The following is a 16,476-nucleotide window of genomic DNA, read 5'->3' on the forward strand; positions in this document are numbered from 1 at the left end:
TCACTCTAGAGGGTGACAGCACTATTGTTCCATTGGAATGCAACTGTCATGGATAGTCACAATCACACAGGGTGAGACAGTCCCTCAGGTTACTTCTTCCAAAGCTTTTCATAGGATTGATACAAGGACAGAAATTGATTTTGACCCAGTTTTTCACAGGATGTTAGTAAGAAAGCGGAGTGCTTTTGGTGATCTGTGGCTATGTATACATAGCACACCTCTTGTGACAGTGTGTAGGGTATGTGTAGCTACACACCGCAATGTGGACACAGCCTGCTTTTCACTGTGGTGTGTAGCTACATGCCCCACAGTGATTTACCTCTCTGCCAGCTGGACACCAGAAACCTATTGCTGGGGAGGGTAACATGATCACTCCTGTAGCTTTCCTTTGCTTCCCTGTCAAAGTCATTTTTCTGCGGGGAAACAAAAAATCTGCAGAGGACAAAAATTCTGCTCATGTGCAGTGGTGCAGAATTCTCCCAGGTGTAATTAAAGTGAACAGCATATTTGTTTAAATAGTTACATACAATTTAAGTGTGAGAACCCAGGAGCTAAGGTGCATTCAGTATCAGAAGATTCTGTACTCATGGGAAATTTGGAACTAGAAAATCCAGCAGAGCTTGTTATAGGATGAGTGTGACATAGGGACTTTCCCCTGTATGTGTGCTTTCACAACCTGTATTTGTTTTAACAATGTTGAATGGTTCAGCAGACACCACATCAAAAGAGGCAGGACATTCATTACCTTCTGTCTCATATAAAGATTGTCCAGTGGTTAGGGCATTAGCCTGGGACCTCAGCAATAGAGATTGAATTTCCTTCTCTGCCACAGATTTTTGTGTGACCTAGGGCACGTCACTTAGTCTCTTTGTGCTGCAATTCTCCTTCCAGTGTGTTTGCAATGATACATATATTAAAAGATTGTGAGGCACCCAGATATTACAGTAATGGGGGGCCATACAAGTACTTTAGATAGATGTATCCATCTACTACTAGCATATAGAGGGATGTTTGAGTAAGCTAATTAGTAGAGGTGGGCCATAATCAGAACCTTAAACCTGAATCCTTTGGAATGTATTTCTGTCATTGAAATCAGCACATGTGACTGAATACAGGAGGAGTTCTTCTAAGTAAGGTGGTACCATTTTTACACAGACCTTTTTAGACCTACATTTTTAGACAAGTGATTTGAGTTTCCTCCATTTTGGAGTGCTCAACCTGAGACATCAAAAAAAAGTCTGATTTTTCAGAACTGCTGAGCACCTGCCTTCTGAGAAGCAGATCCCCTTCATGTGTCTCAAGTTGGGTACCGAAAACAGGCTCTCAAAATCACACGCTGCCTCTGGAAATTCAGGCCAAAGATTCCTCATCTACAAGCACTTCCTCCCTTTATGTTGATGTTGCCCCCAGCAATGCAAGATGTAACAGCTATGATTAACGTAGCGCTATCCTGAAACTATTGTATTTAATATATAGTTATCGCCTGGAAAGCATGAAAACTTTGTAGTCCATTATATTAAGAAGGGCAAGATGATATGGGCCCATCAAATATCCACAGACTTTTGTATGTGGGTGTTCCTGGCTTACTGGGGAGCAGAGAGCAGGTTGAGAACCATTTATGCAGATACCTAGTCTCTTGAAGTTTGACCTTGTGGGGGAAAAGGGCAGTGACTGGTTTTACCTGTTTTCAGGAGGCTAGAAGTCAAAGCAAGTGTTTTGGTATAAAAGGCACAGTTTAACCTGACAGGGGGGAGGTCGTCTTTTTGATTGAATGGCTTAATAGACCTGACCTTTTGTCCAAAAGGAAACTGCATCCTCCTGAAGGATTGGAAAGAATGGAACCTGCCAGAGTCTCCATAGGACTATTGGGGGGCCTACTGGTAAAGCAATTAGATCCTGTTGTTGCTGTATATTTTCTCTGTATGCTTTTGTCTTTAAATAAATGTACTCCGCTTTGAAAGGGCTGTTTGGTTCCTGGTAAACACTGTCAATGTACTTGGAGAGAAGACAAAGAGCAGGGGTTGGACGTTTACCAAAGCTGCTTGGGGAGAATCAGAGTGAAGGCAAGGAGGCTGGAAGTCTAACCTCCTGGTTGGGGGGGGGGGGTAGGACATGGGTCCCATCCCAGTGACAGGTGATAGCTAGAGGCTTGAGACGGCGTTCCTTGAACATACTTCGGAGGGTGTCATAGGTGCAGTTACCTTGAAACTGTGACACAATCTGAGAAATGGAATGAAGCATGAACTCCTTTAGCTCCCCAAGCTTGTTTAGCTTGAGCTGATCTCCCTGTGTCTGACTTTAGCTCTGTCATTATTTCCTTCAAAACTATGGGAACGTCAGTGAAGTCCCCTCTTATTTTTTATTCAGAAAAAATGGACTTTGCTTCTTTGAGTAACTAAGATCATCCATTCCCTGGATAATTTTGCTGTAAAAATGTAACCAGAACTAGCTCTTAAGTCTTTTCAAAGGTGCTGGATGTCCAAGGGGACCAGGATCATCCTGTCTGACCTCTGCATGGATTCGCAAGATAAGCAGTTTTGCATTTCTGCCACTTTGACCCATCTGCCAAAATCTTGTCTTGCTGATTTTACAAGGTCAGACTCACCACGTTGCTTCATCAACCATGTGATTTTTCTACCCTTCTCACATTGCATCTGACTTTGCTTTCAGAGTTTCATTTCCTCTTTTTATTTTGTTAAACACAAGTTATTGCAGGCCCCTAACAAAGGGATGACAACTCTGAAGGGCGCTCAAAACAAGTCAGGACAGACTAATACAATGTGAATATTTCTGCAGCTCAGGACTGGTTTTAGGCAATAATTTAGCCAAAGCACCCAACTTAACAACACTGTGATCCTGCCAAGACAGTTTGTTGACTTCAGGGCAGGATGAAAGGCGTAGCTTGTGGGTGGCTAGGAAGGAAATCTTTCCAATTTTAAGGAGGAGTTGGGGTGGATAAGATTGTCTTTAACCCCACCTATTTAGGCAATGTGTTGGTATTTTTGCTATGTATATATGCAAATAGGCTTATGCAGTCCATCACCTTCATGCTACCTTCAATTTTTTTGTCCTGTAATAAATGACAGCAGAAACAAACCTATAGTCATTTTAACAGTATAAAATTAGTTGCTGAATAGGCACATTCGTCTAGATTAAGTTAGGTTGAACTGCTATGGTCTGGGCTCTGAACTGTCCCAGGGGTCCTGTTATTGAATCAAATCAGAAAAGACTAATTTTAGTAGATAACATGCTTTTTAAGCAATGACATCAGCACAGTTTCAATGGTCATAATTTTGTACCATTTTCCTGTTTGAAAATATTTAGTGACAATTTTCCCAACAAGTAAACAGGAAATATTTTTTTATAGAAAGTCCCTGTAGGGTTTAAAAGGTACAGTCTCTAGAAAATTTTCTTTATAGATTGGCAAACTCACTAACTTCATACGCTACTTTTTCAATTCATTCTATTAATGGTGTAAGCTAAGCATTTGGTTCAGTAAGAGCTATGTTTGATTTGTGGCTCATGTCAGTCTCCCCCAGACTGAGAGGCTTCATATAGATAATCCCTGACCCATGGGAGGGTTGCTGAGGTAGAGCATACTTAACCTCAGGTTTGATATGTTTTTATAGCAGCCCTTCTAGTTGATTAAAAACAGCATTGATGGGTTCCCAATCCAGTTGTCCTTAGCTGTAAGGGTAGTGAGTTGGTACCATAACTATGTGTATGTTAGAAAATCTTCAAGGCTACACCAGAAATGTGGAAGACTTCTTTTGCGGAGAGGTGGCAAACTATGCCATTATCAGTCTCCAAAGCGTCAGCCCAACCTTGCACTATAGAGCTGGGATGCAGAAGTGAGAATTCTGTTGGAACGATATTTTCAGAAAAGGAGAATTTCAGGTAAGTTATATAACTTACCACACATGACAGTGTACAATACCACACATGACAGTGTAGGACTTTCCATCTTGTGTTTACTGAAACCTCATATGAAAGCCGCAGATAAGGGCTTTTTGGCTTTTAAGAGCAGATGCATGTTGTGAGTAATTCAGTTCTGCTTTGATCAGAAGTTTCAGAGTTTTCTAGCCAATTAGTAATTCACAGTTCTCAGTTCTCAAATAATCTCTGGCAACATTGGTCTGGTGGAAATGCACCCAAATGTACCAGGAGTTTGTCATTTGATGTCTGGGTGACAGCTGTGTTTGCTTTCCAGAATTGTCACAGCACTATCAGAATGTTTTACATGTATGATATTCTTCCCCACTGACACACACACACTCCCCATTCTCTCTCTCTCTCCCTTCCCCCACTCAAAACAGAATTTTTCTCCCCAACCTGCCAACAGATGCACCTGTTTCATTGCTCCCCTTCCACTAGGTGGTGATGGTCATGCTAGATTGTTAGCTCTCTTCCCTATCCCTTGTTAGATCTTTTAATTATTACACTGCTGCCTAAACGTAGCTAAACCTATTTGGAGCAATTCTAGCAAGAGTCACATTTAAGTTTTTCATTCATCCTGGGAAAGGGTTTCAAATATTTATTATTCTCATGCACAAAACCATCAAACTTCTTTTGTTTTCTGCTGCTGTCTAACCCATGGATACAGGATCACACAACTATGATAGAATAGTTGATGTTTGACTCTCAAATCTCTCCCTCTCCCTCTATTAACTTCAGTCTAATGTCTCCAGTGCTGTCTTGTGTATCTCATCCTGATTATCATGATTAGGGTGACAATATTTTCCCAAAGGGAAAATGGGACACCCCATGGGGCTGACCCAAGGCCTCCCCTCTAATCCCCCCCCCCAGCAAAGGCCGGCCCAAGCTCCCCTGTGGCCTGCCCGCGTGGGACCAGCCTAAGACATGCCTCTCTCCACCTCACACGGGGCAGACCAATGCCCCCTGCTGCCTGCCCATGTGGGGCCAACCAGAGCCCTCCCCTTTTCCCACTATTGCCCAGGGCCAGTTCCAGACGTCCTGCCACCTGCCTATGTGGGACTGGGCCAGGCAGCCCGAGCCACTGTCCTGAGCCCTCCCTCCCGTGCAGGGCTGGCATTGCTGCTTGCCCCCCCCCACATTCCTTTGCACCCCACTAGGGGTCACACCCCACTTTTTTGGCAAAACTGGGCATTTGTCCAGTTTGCTCTTGCTAACTGATCAGTTGACAAGACTGGGACAAGGCCAAAATGGGACGTGTGGTCACCCTCATCATAATCCCAGTTCAGACATGGCAAAATTGCACACTCTCTTTCCTCTCAAATCCTCACCTCAGCGTCATCGACAAGATTCTGTGGCCTGCGTTGTGCATGAGGTCAGACTAGATGATCATAATGGTCCCTTCTGACCTTAAAGTCTATGATTCTATGATTCTATTAATTCCATCATCTCTTTTACCAAGCTTGCACCTTCGGTGTGTAATTGGACTCTTCCTCTTTCCTTCTCCAAAAGTCAATCTATTGCCAAATCTTTCCATCTCCAAATTCTATCCTTTACTGCTCCATTCTTACCACAAAGTCCTGTCCATGCCTTAGTCCCTTCTTGCCTGGACTACACAAATCTCCTCAGTGGCATTCTTGATTCTCTCCTCACTCTCTTTTAGTCTCATGAAGACTTTTCTCTTAAGATTGATCTACTTCTCCTACACTCTACTGATGTTTCTCACTTGGCTTCCTCTCATCTGCTGCATCAGATCCAAACATCTTGTTTTTCCCTTTAAGCTCTGCACAACTGCTTCTCTTCTCTCCTTTTTTCTTACTCCTTGCTCTGCCTATGTCTGTCCCAAGCTTGCCTGCCTACTCAGACCTTTTACATTTTTCTCCCACTTTTGTCTTCTCACTGTCATTACCATGGTCATTACACTTGAAACCCTCTCTGTATCCAAACACCCCACTCACTCCACCGAAGAAGCCTCTTAATGTTAACTCCATCAGAGAAAGAAGTGTATTAAATGAAAAAAATCTGCACCACTTTGATCAGTGATATTATGCATCTGATCTAAGTATATAAAGATTAGGCTAAGCTCACTGGGGCAGAGGTCTTGTCTTCTATATTTTGCACATTGCTGAGCATCGCATAACACGAGTTTTTAACTATGTAGCCGTTAGCTCCATTGGAAGTAACACACCTAAATCCCAGCATGCTTACCTGGTGTAACCCAAGTACAACAGAGAAACAATATGAAAAAGACCCTTGGACTTGAAATTATTGGGTTAAGCAAGCACTCAACAGACACTAGAGCCAGAGGATATAGCTCAAGATACAAACCATAACTCTTGTAGTGTAAATTAAGATCAAAATAACTTTTTCTGTTAGAAAATAGTGTTGACCTATGAGACACAATCAATTGTAACAGTGTAGCCATAAGTTTGGGAGAAATGTGTCTGCTTGCCAAAGATATCAGCATCCAAAAAAGGATGATCTCCAACATTGGTTAACCATGACCTTTTAAACCTAAGATCAGGTGATAGGTTGAGACAGTTCAACCATACACATTCCTCATTTTTTCTAACAAATTTCTGCCAAGGTCATAGCAGAATTATGTAATTAAAATTAGTTTTCTTGTATTCATGTTAATGGGTACTACAATGATCACAGATGGAGTCTGAAACAAAGATAACATATCTTCTTGAAAAGGGGAAGGGTGAATTTAAAGGCTACTGTACTTCAAAAGGGAAAATGGGCTTGTGGTGATTTATGCTTTTTTGATGCAAAAAAGAATGAGCTTTTTAAAGTGTTTTTTCCATTAGAAATTCTGGTCTTGTGTAATTTAGACTCTATTGGAGCAAGAAACCTAGTGAATAGCTATTATAATTGAGAAGGCAAGGGAATCTTATCCCTAATCTACATAGACCAGGTCTACATTAGAAATTTTTCCTTGTATAACAATGTCAGTTGGTAATGTGAATTTCAATGACATTTTTATACTGGCAAAAGGCCTAGTGTACACAGCTATATTTCAAAAATGTGCTTTTTCTCATAACTTATTTTGTTTGGGGAGCTGATATAAGCGATGCTGGCAAAAGCACATTTTTTCTGCTAGAAGTTGTCTACATTAAGATGGTTGCCAGTATAGCTATATATATATATTTTGTAAAAGTTGAAAGTTTTCTGGTATTTTTTGTTTTAATTTCTTAACACTTATTTAATTGAAGTGACTAATATTTTGGAAAATAACTTCTTTGTTAAAGATTCAAAGCTGCAACCCTTACATTGACTCAGCAAAGTTATAAGGTCTACAAACAGTTTTTGTACTAATTTAGCTATTTCAGTCTGGGATGTGATTTTATACTTATTTTTAAACTGAAATAGCTTTTATTGGTATAAAGATGCTTATACTGGTATATCTAATGGGAACAAGCTATACTGGAAAACAGTTGCCTATGGGATTATGCTCACAGGGAAATGTACCAACATAATTATATTGCTATATGATAACAGGGGACAATCTTATTCCTGAACAATGGCACCTTTTTCTGGGTTAGGTTATACGGCTTCCAAAGCAACAAACTAAAATTGAAAAAGGCACTTAATAATTCTCCATGTGGATATTATTCTAAGGCTACAACTACAGCAATAGAATTATAACAATGCCACTAAATTTAACCTGTCAAAAAAACCCTATAATATTTAACACTTATACATCACTTCAAAGTGCTTTACAGACACGTTGTGGTAGGATGACAACCCAATCCCTTATTTTTAAGGGACACACCCTTATTTCATTGTTTTTGTCCCTTAGGGTGACCACTTGTCCCTTATTTTATGATGTACTAAATGTATTAAACTTATAAGTACAAATCTAAAATTAAATAGCTTATGCTAATTGCACTGTATACTTGTAGAATTGTACACAAGAGAAATATATACTATGCTAAGGGAAATGGCATTTCCCTAAAATATTCCTTAAAATAAAGTGGTGTCCCTCAATTTGCATGTGGTTTTGCCGTTATTTCCACCCAACAACGATGGTCACCTCAGGGGTGGGCTGTAGCCTAGATCTTACCCAGGTTGCGTTCTCAGTGGGGCACGCACAACCATCTCGTGCCAAACTGTGCCGATCCCTTATATTTCACACTGAACACCCCAGCACTACGACTCCCAGCATGCATTGCACCGAGGGCCGTTGGCTTTGCTGCCGGAGGCAGAGCACAGCATTCTGGGAAGTGTAGTGTCCATTTGGAAGGCCTCGGGCTGCGCCTCTGCACTGACAGGATTGGCCGATGGCGCCGCCACTCACCCGTCTCCCCGCCCAGTCTGAGGCCGGCTGGCTCTATACAGTCCCCCCCGGCCGTCAGCCGCAAATCACAGCAGCCGAGGTGCGTGTGAGGAGACAGGGGCGATTCCCGCCTAGTACCCGGTCTGGGTAAGAGCCGGCCCGGAGGGAGGCCGCGCTGCCTGGGCGGGCGAAGGGAAAGCAGCCTGGGCACGCAGGGCGGGGCGGCGGGGAGCCCTTCTGGGGATCGGGGGGAAGAAATGGCTGTAGGGGTGAGAGCGGGAGGGGGATGAGGGACCTCGCCCTGCTGGGAGTCTGGGCACCAGCGGGCAGGGGCGCGCCGGGGATCGGGGCACTGAAGTGGGAAAGGGACCGAGCAAAGCTCCGGCCTGTCTGGTCATCGCAGCCCGCGGGGGGCAGTGGGTACAGGTGCGTTGTTGGGGGGACGATGGGCTTTCCTCAGCTCGCTGTGGACCTCGACCTCCACAGAGAGTCGGTAGGGGATGGGGGTAATGGCTCATTCCCACTAATACTGTGCCAAGACCCCTTAAAATCAACAGGCTACAGCTTGTAGCCGTTGACCCACCAGCCAAGGAGTTTTATTCAAGTATATGAGGGGCTAAGAGTAATTTTCCCCTTGTTAATTCATGGGTGTCCATTTCAGTATCCAGCCTGTGGTAGTGGTAGTGGGGTAAAACAAACCCACGAAACAAGAAGGCATTACAAGTTTTAAGTAGAGAAACATTTGATCAGCTACAAAATCCAGGTGCAGCAGTTCATACTGAGATAAGGAAATGGTAAGCAGGAACGGAAACAAAACTGCACCTGTGACTTTCTTAAGGAAACTTTTGCAGGAGAGAGTATTGTGGGGAAGTCACTTAGGAGCCTGTAAGTGGTCAGTATCATTAGTAATAAATTCATACAACATATTGAGCACCGCTGACAGACTTAAACCAAATCCACTTGATGTCTATTTGTTTCCAATAGCACCCATAATGTGCTAGGCATTGAATAAACAAAGGAAGCCATAGTCCCTGCACAATCTAAAAGTAGATGCAAGTGTAGAGGAAAATGTACAATTTATAAAGTGGTCAAACTGAGGAATAGCTTCAGCTTGAGTATTTGTTTGTTAAACATAAGGACTATCACCAGTTGCACCTCAGTCTAGTGGTTATTAGTCAGTTTCTCTTCTCACACTTCACATTCAGCTGTGCTGATGAACAACTTGGAAAGAGGTACTGACTTTGAAGAGCAGTTCAGGAAAAGCATTCCATGCATAAAGGGAAGGGCATAGAAGAAAGTGTGAACATTTTTGTGGGAGAAGCTGTCTCTTACTGTCTGGCATGCACAGATTTGGTCCTCTAGGACTGTGGTTCTCAACCAGGGGTTACACGGACCCTTGGGAATATGCAGAGGTCTTCCAGGGGCTATATTAACTCATCTAGATATTTGCCTAGGTTTATAACAGGCTACATAAATGCATTAAGGAAGTCAGTACAAAGTAAAGTTTCATATAGACAATGATGTGTTTATACTTCTCTATATACTATACACTGAAATGTAAGTACAATAGTTATATTCCAATTGATTTTATAATTATATGGTAAAAAGAACAAGTAAGCAATTTTTCAATAATAGTGTGCTGAGACTTTTCTTGGTATTTTTGTCTGATTTTGTAAGCAAGTAGTTTTTAAGTGAGGTAAAACTTGCGGATATGCAAGACAAATCAGTCTCCTGAAAGGGGTACAGTAGTCTGGAAAGGTTGAGAGCCACTGCTCTAGGATAAGGTTTTCATTGGAACACTAGTCACAAGAATTAAAAATTTCCTGTATAGATAATGGACTTTCCCCACACAATGCAGATTAAGTTGGAAATGCCCTACTGCACATAAATGCATTTATTTACAGTTGAGGTGGGCAGTATTAGCTTTATATGAAAATCTGTTAAACATTTATATTATAGTGCCCCAAACTCTAATCAGGGTTGGACTGAACACTGTAGAAGTACACAGTATGACACTGTTCCTGCCCTGAGAAGTTTAAAATATAAAATGGCAACACAAATAGTAATAAAAGATCATAAAAATGTTAAGTAACTAGAAAACTTTGTACTTATTTCCCCAAACCAGCCTCCTCGCTGTTCAGGTGTCATAACCAACTTGTTCTACTATGGCTGACCAAAGTGCCTATCTTTTATCCTGTTCACGCTCAAAGAAATAGTGGTCTTGTTTACAGAATGATGCATAACACATTATATAAATTTCTACATTGATATTTGTACCTGCAGCTTGGAGAGTGATTTCATGATAAAAAATACGGACAGAATGTCCCTACATGTTAAGTATGTGAGTAGGTGGATTTGACAGCTGAACCGATTTCACTGAGACCTCGAAGTGTCATGTTACAACCTGGACTTCATAGGATCTTAAGAATAGGGCTAGTGGTTTGTCTCAGTCACAGGGAGGAGCTGCAGTCTCATTTTTGCTGGGAAATGGGGGCATGTCATTGTTCTTGCTGCTGTAGGAATGGAGGAGCTAGCACTGGGATAGCAGTTTGTTAAAGCAATTTAAGTTTAAAATTGATTCAATTAACCTTACACAATTTTTATTGTAAAATAAAGGCTGTCTTGATTAAAATGTGCACTAGAATACTTTCTATTTACTGTAAATATGGCCTTTTCACATTTTCAATTACTACCATTTTTTGCATAAATGATTACAACAAACCACTAATTCCAGTAATAATAAATGCATACATCAGTCACTAGTGGATTTAGTAAAGCTTCATGCAGTAACTATTGATTTCTAACCCCTTCCTCTACTGCTTGCAAAATTTTATATTTTTAAAAGGGAATTAAAGTGGGAAAATCCCCACTGAATTATAGAAATTAGGAGACTTTCTACATGCTGATTTCAGTGTGAGCTGTGGGTACTTTGCACTTCTGATCCAGCCACTTACCGTAGAACCTCGGTTACAAACACTACAGTTACAAATTGACCAGTCAACCACACACCTCATTTGTAACTGGATGTATGCAACCAGACAGCAGCAGAGACAAACAAAAGCAAATACAGTATACTACTGTCTTAAATGTAAACTACTAAAAAAGGGAAAGTTTAAAAAAAATGACAAGGTAAAGAAACTGTTTGTGCTTGTTTTATTTAAATTAAGATGGTCAAAAGCAGCATTGTTCTTCTGCATAATAAAGTTTCAAAGCTGTATTAAGTCAATGTTCAGTTGTAAACTTTTGAAAGAACAACCATAATGTTTTGTTCAGATCATTTCAGATTTACAAACAACCTCCATTCCTGAGATGTTTGTAACTGAGGTTCTACTGTATTTGGGTGCTTAACTTTAGACACCCAAATTTTGACATGTTGACATTAGTTGCAGAATGAGTTTTATGACTTGTGTGTTGAGCCTTCCCCCAGTTTTCCTGGGAAACTCAGCCTCTAGATACTACAGTGATTAGCACTATGAAAATACCTTCCATTGGAATGGAATTGTGACTTGATTTGTAAACAAGGAGGCCAGTGGGTTATGAGAAAAGCAGCTGAAGTGAAGCAAATTACAGTAAAATATTTCCTAGACAACTGGAATTTTGAACTGACAGCTCAATTAGCATAGAATCAAAGAAATTAAAAGCTGTTTAGAAAAAACATATTCCTCCAGATCCAGTGTTGGCTGTTTAAATTAATTTAGCGAGTAAATTATTTCATTTATAGTAGCTCTGCTATAGAGGCTATAGTTAGCCATATTTCAGCTAATGCATTAATAGAGAACTAGTTAAGTACAGTAGAACCTCAGAGTTACAAACCTCAGGAATGGAGGTTCATAACTCTGAAATGTTCGTAACTCAGAACAACACATTATGGTTGTTCAAAGGTTTACAACTGAACATTGACTTAGTAAAGTTTCAATGCTGTATTATGTGGAAGAACAGCACTGCTTTTAATCATGCAATTTAAATGAAACAAGCACTGAAGCAGTTTCCTTACTTTGTCATTTTTAAAAAACTTTCCCTTTTTTAGTAGTTTGTTTAACACAGTCCTATATTGTACAGTATCTGCTTTTTTATGCGTCTCTGCTGATTGCATACTTCCAGCTCCAAATGAGGTGTGTGTGGTTGACCAGTTAGTTTGTAACTCTGGTTTTCGTAACACTGGTGTTCTACGGTAGCTGTAAACAACTGCAATGTTTATCATTCTAAATATAGTGAAGACATCTTGTAATCAGGTATTAAAATTGCTGTATCTAAGGTGACTAGTAATTAGATCTAAATTATCACCATCATCTGGGTCACCCAGCATATCATCTGATCTTTGTGTGAATTTTAAACCCTTCAGGATAGAGACCATTTCTTTGTCTTGTATAACAAGACATACTGCACAAAACATGTATTCAGCGCTGGTTTGGTTTTGATGGCTTTCTTGGTATGGACATATTAGAAGGAAGACCAACAAAATTCTGATGCATGTGTAGCAAGAAATATAACTATATGGCTGGTGATCATGTAGTCAGGAAAAGCTTTGGTGTGACAAGATTGACAGTGGTGGACAAATATTGAATAGATCATTTTAAGCACCTTGCCAGAGATTGGTTTGGGTTGTGCTCAATTTGCCAGGAGGCCATAACACCTTGGATTTGCCATATTATTGATACCAAGAAATAGGCATTTGGTTTCCTCAATATAATTTACAGTGAAATTAATGTACATGTCTTAAATCCCTAGGCTTGGGTATTTTTTCCCTGTACATGCCTTCCCAAGGCAGGTTCTAGAATAGCAGGCCTGGGGCCATGTTGCCCTCTAGTTATCCATGTAACAGTTATAGCACAGGCTGGTTATCATCCCTATCTGAAAGGGGACCCGCATTAGAATGGGAGTAGTTTAGTCTTCATTCCCATTCAACTCCTTGGCTTGTCTACTGAGACTAACTCATGCCAATTATAGTGATGGTTTTTGACATCTGTCTGTTAGAAACTGGACAAGAGATCCACCATCTCATTTCACATAGGCCGCTGAGCAAGGATCAGATGATAATTCAGTCACAATTGACATACCTGGATTTGAACCAATGACCTACATCTATAGGAGAACTAAGTATTCTGCGAAAGGCTCAGTTTCTAATTTTTAATCCTGAGTCATCTATTTCCTCTCGGCAGTTTTCATAAACAAGAATCATGTATCTTGACTTATTAACATCTGGATGTTCTGCCTCAGTGAACAAATCAGGAAAAAGGTTTCCTGCAAAAAACAAATGTTGAGGTCTGAAGGATCTGTTAGCATGACATTTAACTGGTAGCATAGAATTAAACCCAAGTCAGTTAAATTTTAGGACTTCCAGAGAAAGGAAGAGAGCCTGAATATAGCTATAGTCCAAATACCTCAGATCATGAAACCAAATTTGGCAGGGGATTGTAGGCACCATGTAAATTTATGGTATTTCGCAGATGAGTAAATATCTCTGCCTGGACCTCAGATCTGTTCATAGCACAATTATGTACTTTGTGTGCATGCTGTAAACATGGCATCTCTCCATGACAATGGCTGTTCTGTTAAGATTAGCTCTGTTAAGTTAAGTTATATGTCTGAAACTTCTGAAGGGAGTGGCAAAATGAACAACTTAGTTTTTGTTGGTAGGCTAGTTTGTGTTCCTGTAGAATGCAATAGGTGTTAAAACTATAACCATCTAGTTGTAGACAAACTTTGCTTGTTAGTTCTTTATATGCTGAAAGAAGCAAAATGTTTTTTTAGCTCATTAACAAGTTATTGCAATTGAGTGAAGTAGCTAATAATTCAGTCTAATAAATCCTAAATAAATTTTAAGCATGCACTTCCAAACCACACGTTTGCCTGCAGTGGTTTAAGCCAAGGAGAGATGAATCACAAGTGTTCTAGGATCTAACAAGCTTTAGAAAGAAGGCAAAATAGTAACACTACTTTGGCTTTGATTCCCTCTTCCCCGGTCTCTATATTGGAATTTGTCAATACAAAGGTCACAAGCGCTTCTGATTAATAAGGAATGATCCGATGTGATCCCCTGCACTTTGTATATGTCTGTCAGCCCATTAAAAGTTTTCCCTTCTCTTTTCAAAGGTATATTCTCTTTTGCTAAACTATTGACAGAATTATTGGTGACCTGTAGAGCCAGTCTTGAAAAGGACTTGTGCTATGTGCCGTTCACAAATGCTTCACCACCGCACACTGCAATTTCAGAAGTGATGTTGGCTACTTTGCTTTTTTGGGGTACTTTGGGTAGTCAGTGGGGCAGATGGTTTTGGTACAGTGAGGAACTGAAGCTGGTTTTGCCCAGTCAGTGATCTGGTAAAGGCATAATGGTGACATGCCCACTATGCAGTGTTAGTAGAGACTTGTGAGCTGGTGGCTTTGCTCCTCAGAAAGCAATGCTGAAGCATACTGCCCCATCTCCACAACAATTTTATATACATCACAGTAATATTTAGCTACCAAACTTGGTTTTGGTAACTGGATTATTGTAAAATGCTGTTTATTTAGGGTGGCTGGGGGGAAGCATCTCATCTTTGTTACACCAAAGGTGAATGATTATTATGAAAGAACAGAATTTGATTTACTAAATCACATTACATGCAGCAGACTTGCACTTCTGTGGCAAAAAAGTATAGAAAAATTATTTTGGTTTAATATGACCTACGCTGTTTATAACATACTGATTTGGTAGCACCTTACACCCACTTTGCACCAACATAAAGGGTTACATGGTGCAGAGCAACAGAATCTCTCCATTTCTTCCCCCAAAACAGTAACACTACTTCCTTCTGCCTCTTCTAGCTGAGTCTTTTGGAAAAGGCTGTGAGGGGTGAATTGACACTTTGTGCCTGCATTGCTGTATAGCAGCTGTGGTACTGCTCATTGGCTGCTCCTTTCCCAGTTGTAAATTGAAGTTCTCCAAGCTCTTCTCCCCAAACAGGAAGTGGAATTGAAGTCTGCCTTTTTGGCTGGCACCACCACTACCAGGGTTGAACTGACAGACCTAAAGAGCCCATGCTCCTAGCTGGGGCTCATATGCTCACTGGTGAGGAATGAGGACCTAGAACATACTCACCAATGAATTACATAAGCAGGGACTGAAGAAAGAACAAATTTTTCATTCTATTTTATGAAAAGTCTGATGGGTTTTATTTCAGAATTTTTTATTATCTGTAAAATGTGGCTGATAGTGATACTCATTTCACATGTATGGGTCCTAACCAATTTACTAGCTATTGTAGAACAAAATATCCCAGTCTTTTGGCTTCATTTATTTTGGTCCATTTCAGATTAATTTGTATTCCTTCAAAGGCTTTTTATTCTAGGTAATTGTATTTTCACTTCAGTGTCAAACTAATAGGAGTTGAGTCTCACCTGTATTGTGATGTGCTATATTTTTAAAATGCAGAATTGCTGCTTTGGCTTTATTCTGCTGGTTTTTGACCTAATCTTTCAAATTTATTCCTTAGTTTCTGGAGTTGTGGAGTAAAGAAAGAAAATGATTTTGACAGCAATTGTATTGCTAGGCTGTATCTTGGGAATCAGCACACTTCCTCTCGAGGATCCTGAAGATGGAGGCAAGCACTGGATTGTCATTGTAGCAGGGTCAAATGGCTGGTACAATTACAGACACCAGGTAAGGATGACCTATCCAGTTCATTATGACATTCTAGGAGTGTTTCATGGAATATTATACAAATACCTGTCACTGTGCAATGTAGTTTCTTCAAATACCTGTCTCAAACTTAGTTACATGCTCAAATGTCAGAAGTATTTACTGTGGTATGTAACCTATCACTTAAATTAGCTTCTGTACCAGATGACTGGAGGATAGGTAGTGTGACACCAGTTTTTAAAATAGGTTCTAGAGGCCATCCTGGCAATTATAGGCCAGTAAGACTAACTTCAGTACAAGGCAAGGTAGTTGAAACTATAGTAAAGAACAGAATTATCAGACACAGATGAATATGATATGTTGGGGAAGAGTCAACATGCCTCATCAATCCATTAGAATTCTTTGAGGGGGTCAACAAACGTGGACAAGGCGATCCAGTTGATCCAGTGTACTTGGACTTTCAGAAAGCCTTTGACAATGTCCACCACCAAAGGCTCTAAGCAAAGTAAGCAGTCATGGGATAAGAGGGAAAGTCCTCATGAATCAGTAACTGGTTAAGAGACAGGAAACAAAGAGTAAGAATAAAAAGACTGTTCTCAGAATGGAGAGAGGTAAATAGTGGCGATCTCCAGGGATTTGTACT

At 40.5% G+C, this 16,476-nt stretch overlaps 2 protein-coding genes across 3 annotated transcripts in view; one reads left to right on the top strand and one right to left on the bottom strand.

Annotated features, from left to right (window-relative positions):
• Nucleotides 1–16,476, bottom strand: part of GOLGA5 (golgin A5) — a 93,463-nt gene that overhangs the window by 42,003 nt on the left and 34,984 nt on the right. The window lies entirely within an intron of this gene.
• Nucleotides 8,228–16,476, top strand: part of LGMN (legumain) — a 42,937-nt gene continuing 34,688 nt past the window's right edge. The window contains exons 1-2 of one of the 2 annotated variants that reach the window (XM_045013931.1): nucleotides 8,228–8,312; nucleotides 15,688–15,854. In XM_045013931.1, coding sequence (XP_044869866.1) covers nucleotides 15,717–15,854 — 138 coding nt within the window. In that variant the 5' untranslated portion in view covers nucleotides 8,228–8,312; nucleotides 15,688–15,716. Of the gene's footprint in view, nucleotides 8,360–15,687; nucleotides 15,855–16,476 lie in introns of both variants that reach the window. The other variant, XM_045013930.1, reaches the window with a different exon arrangement.

This window comes from Mauremys mutica, chromosome 4 (genome assembly GCF_020497125.1).
Source record: "Mauremys mutica isolate MM-2020 ecotype Southern chromosome 4, ASM2049712v1, whole genome shotgun sequence".
NCBI classification, from domain to species: Eukaryota; Metazoa; Chordata; order Testudines; family Geoemydidae; genus Mauremys; species Mauremys mutica.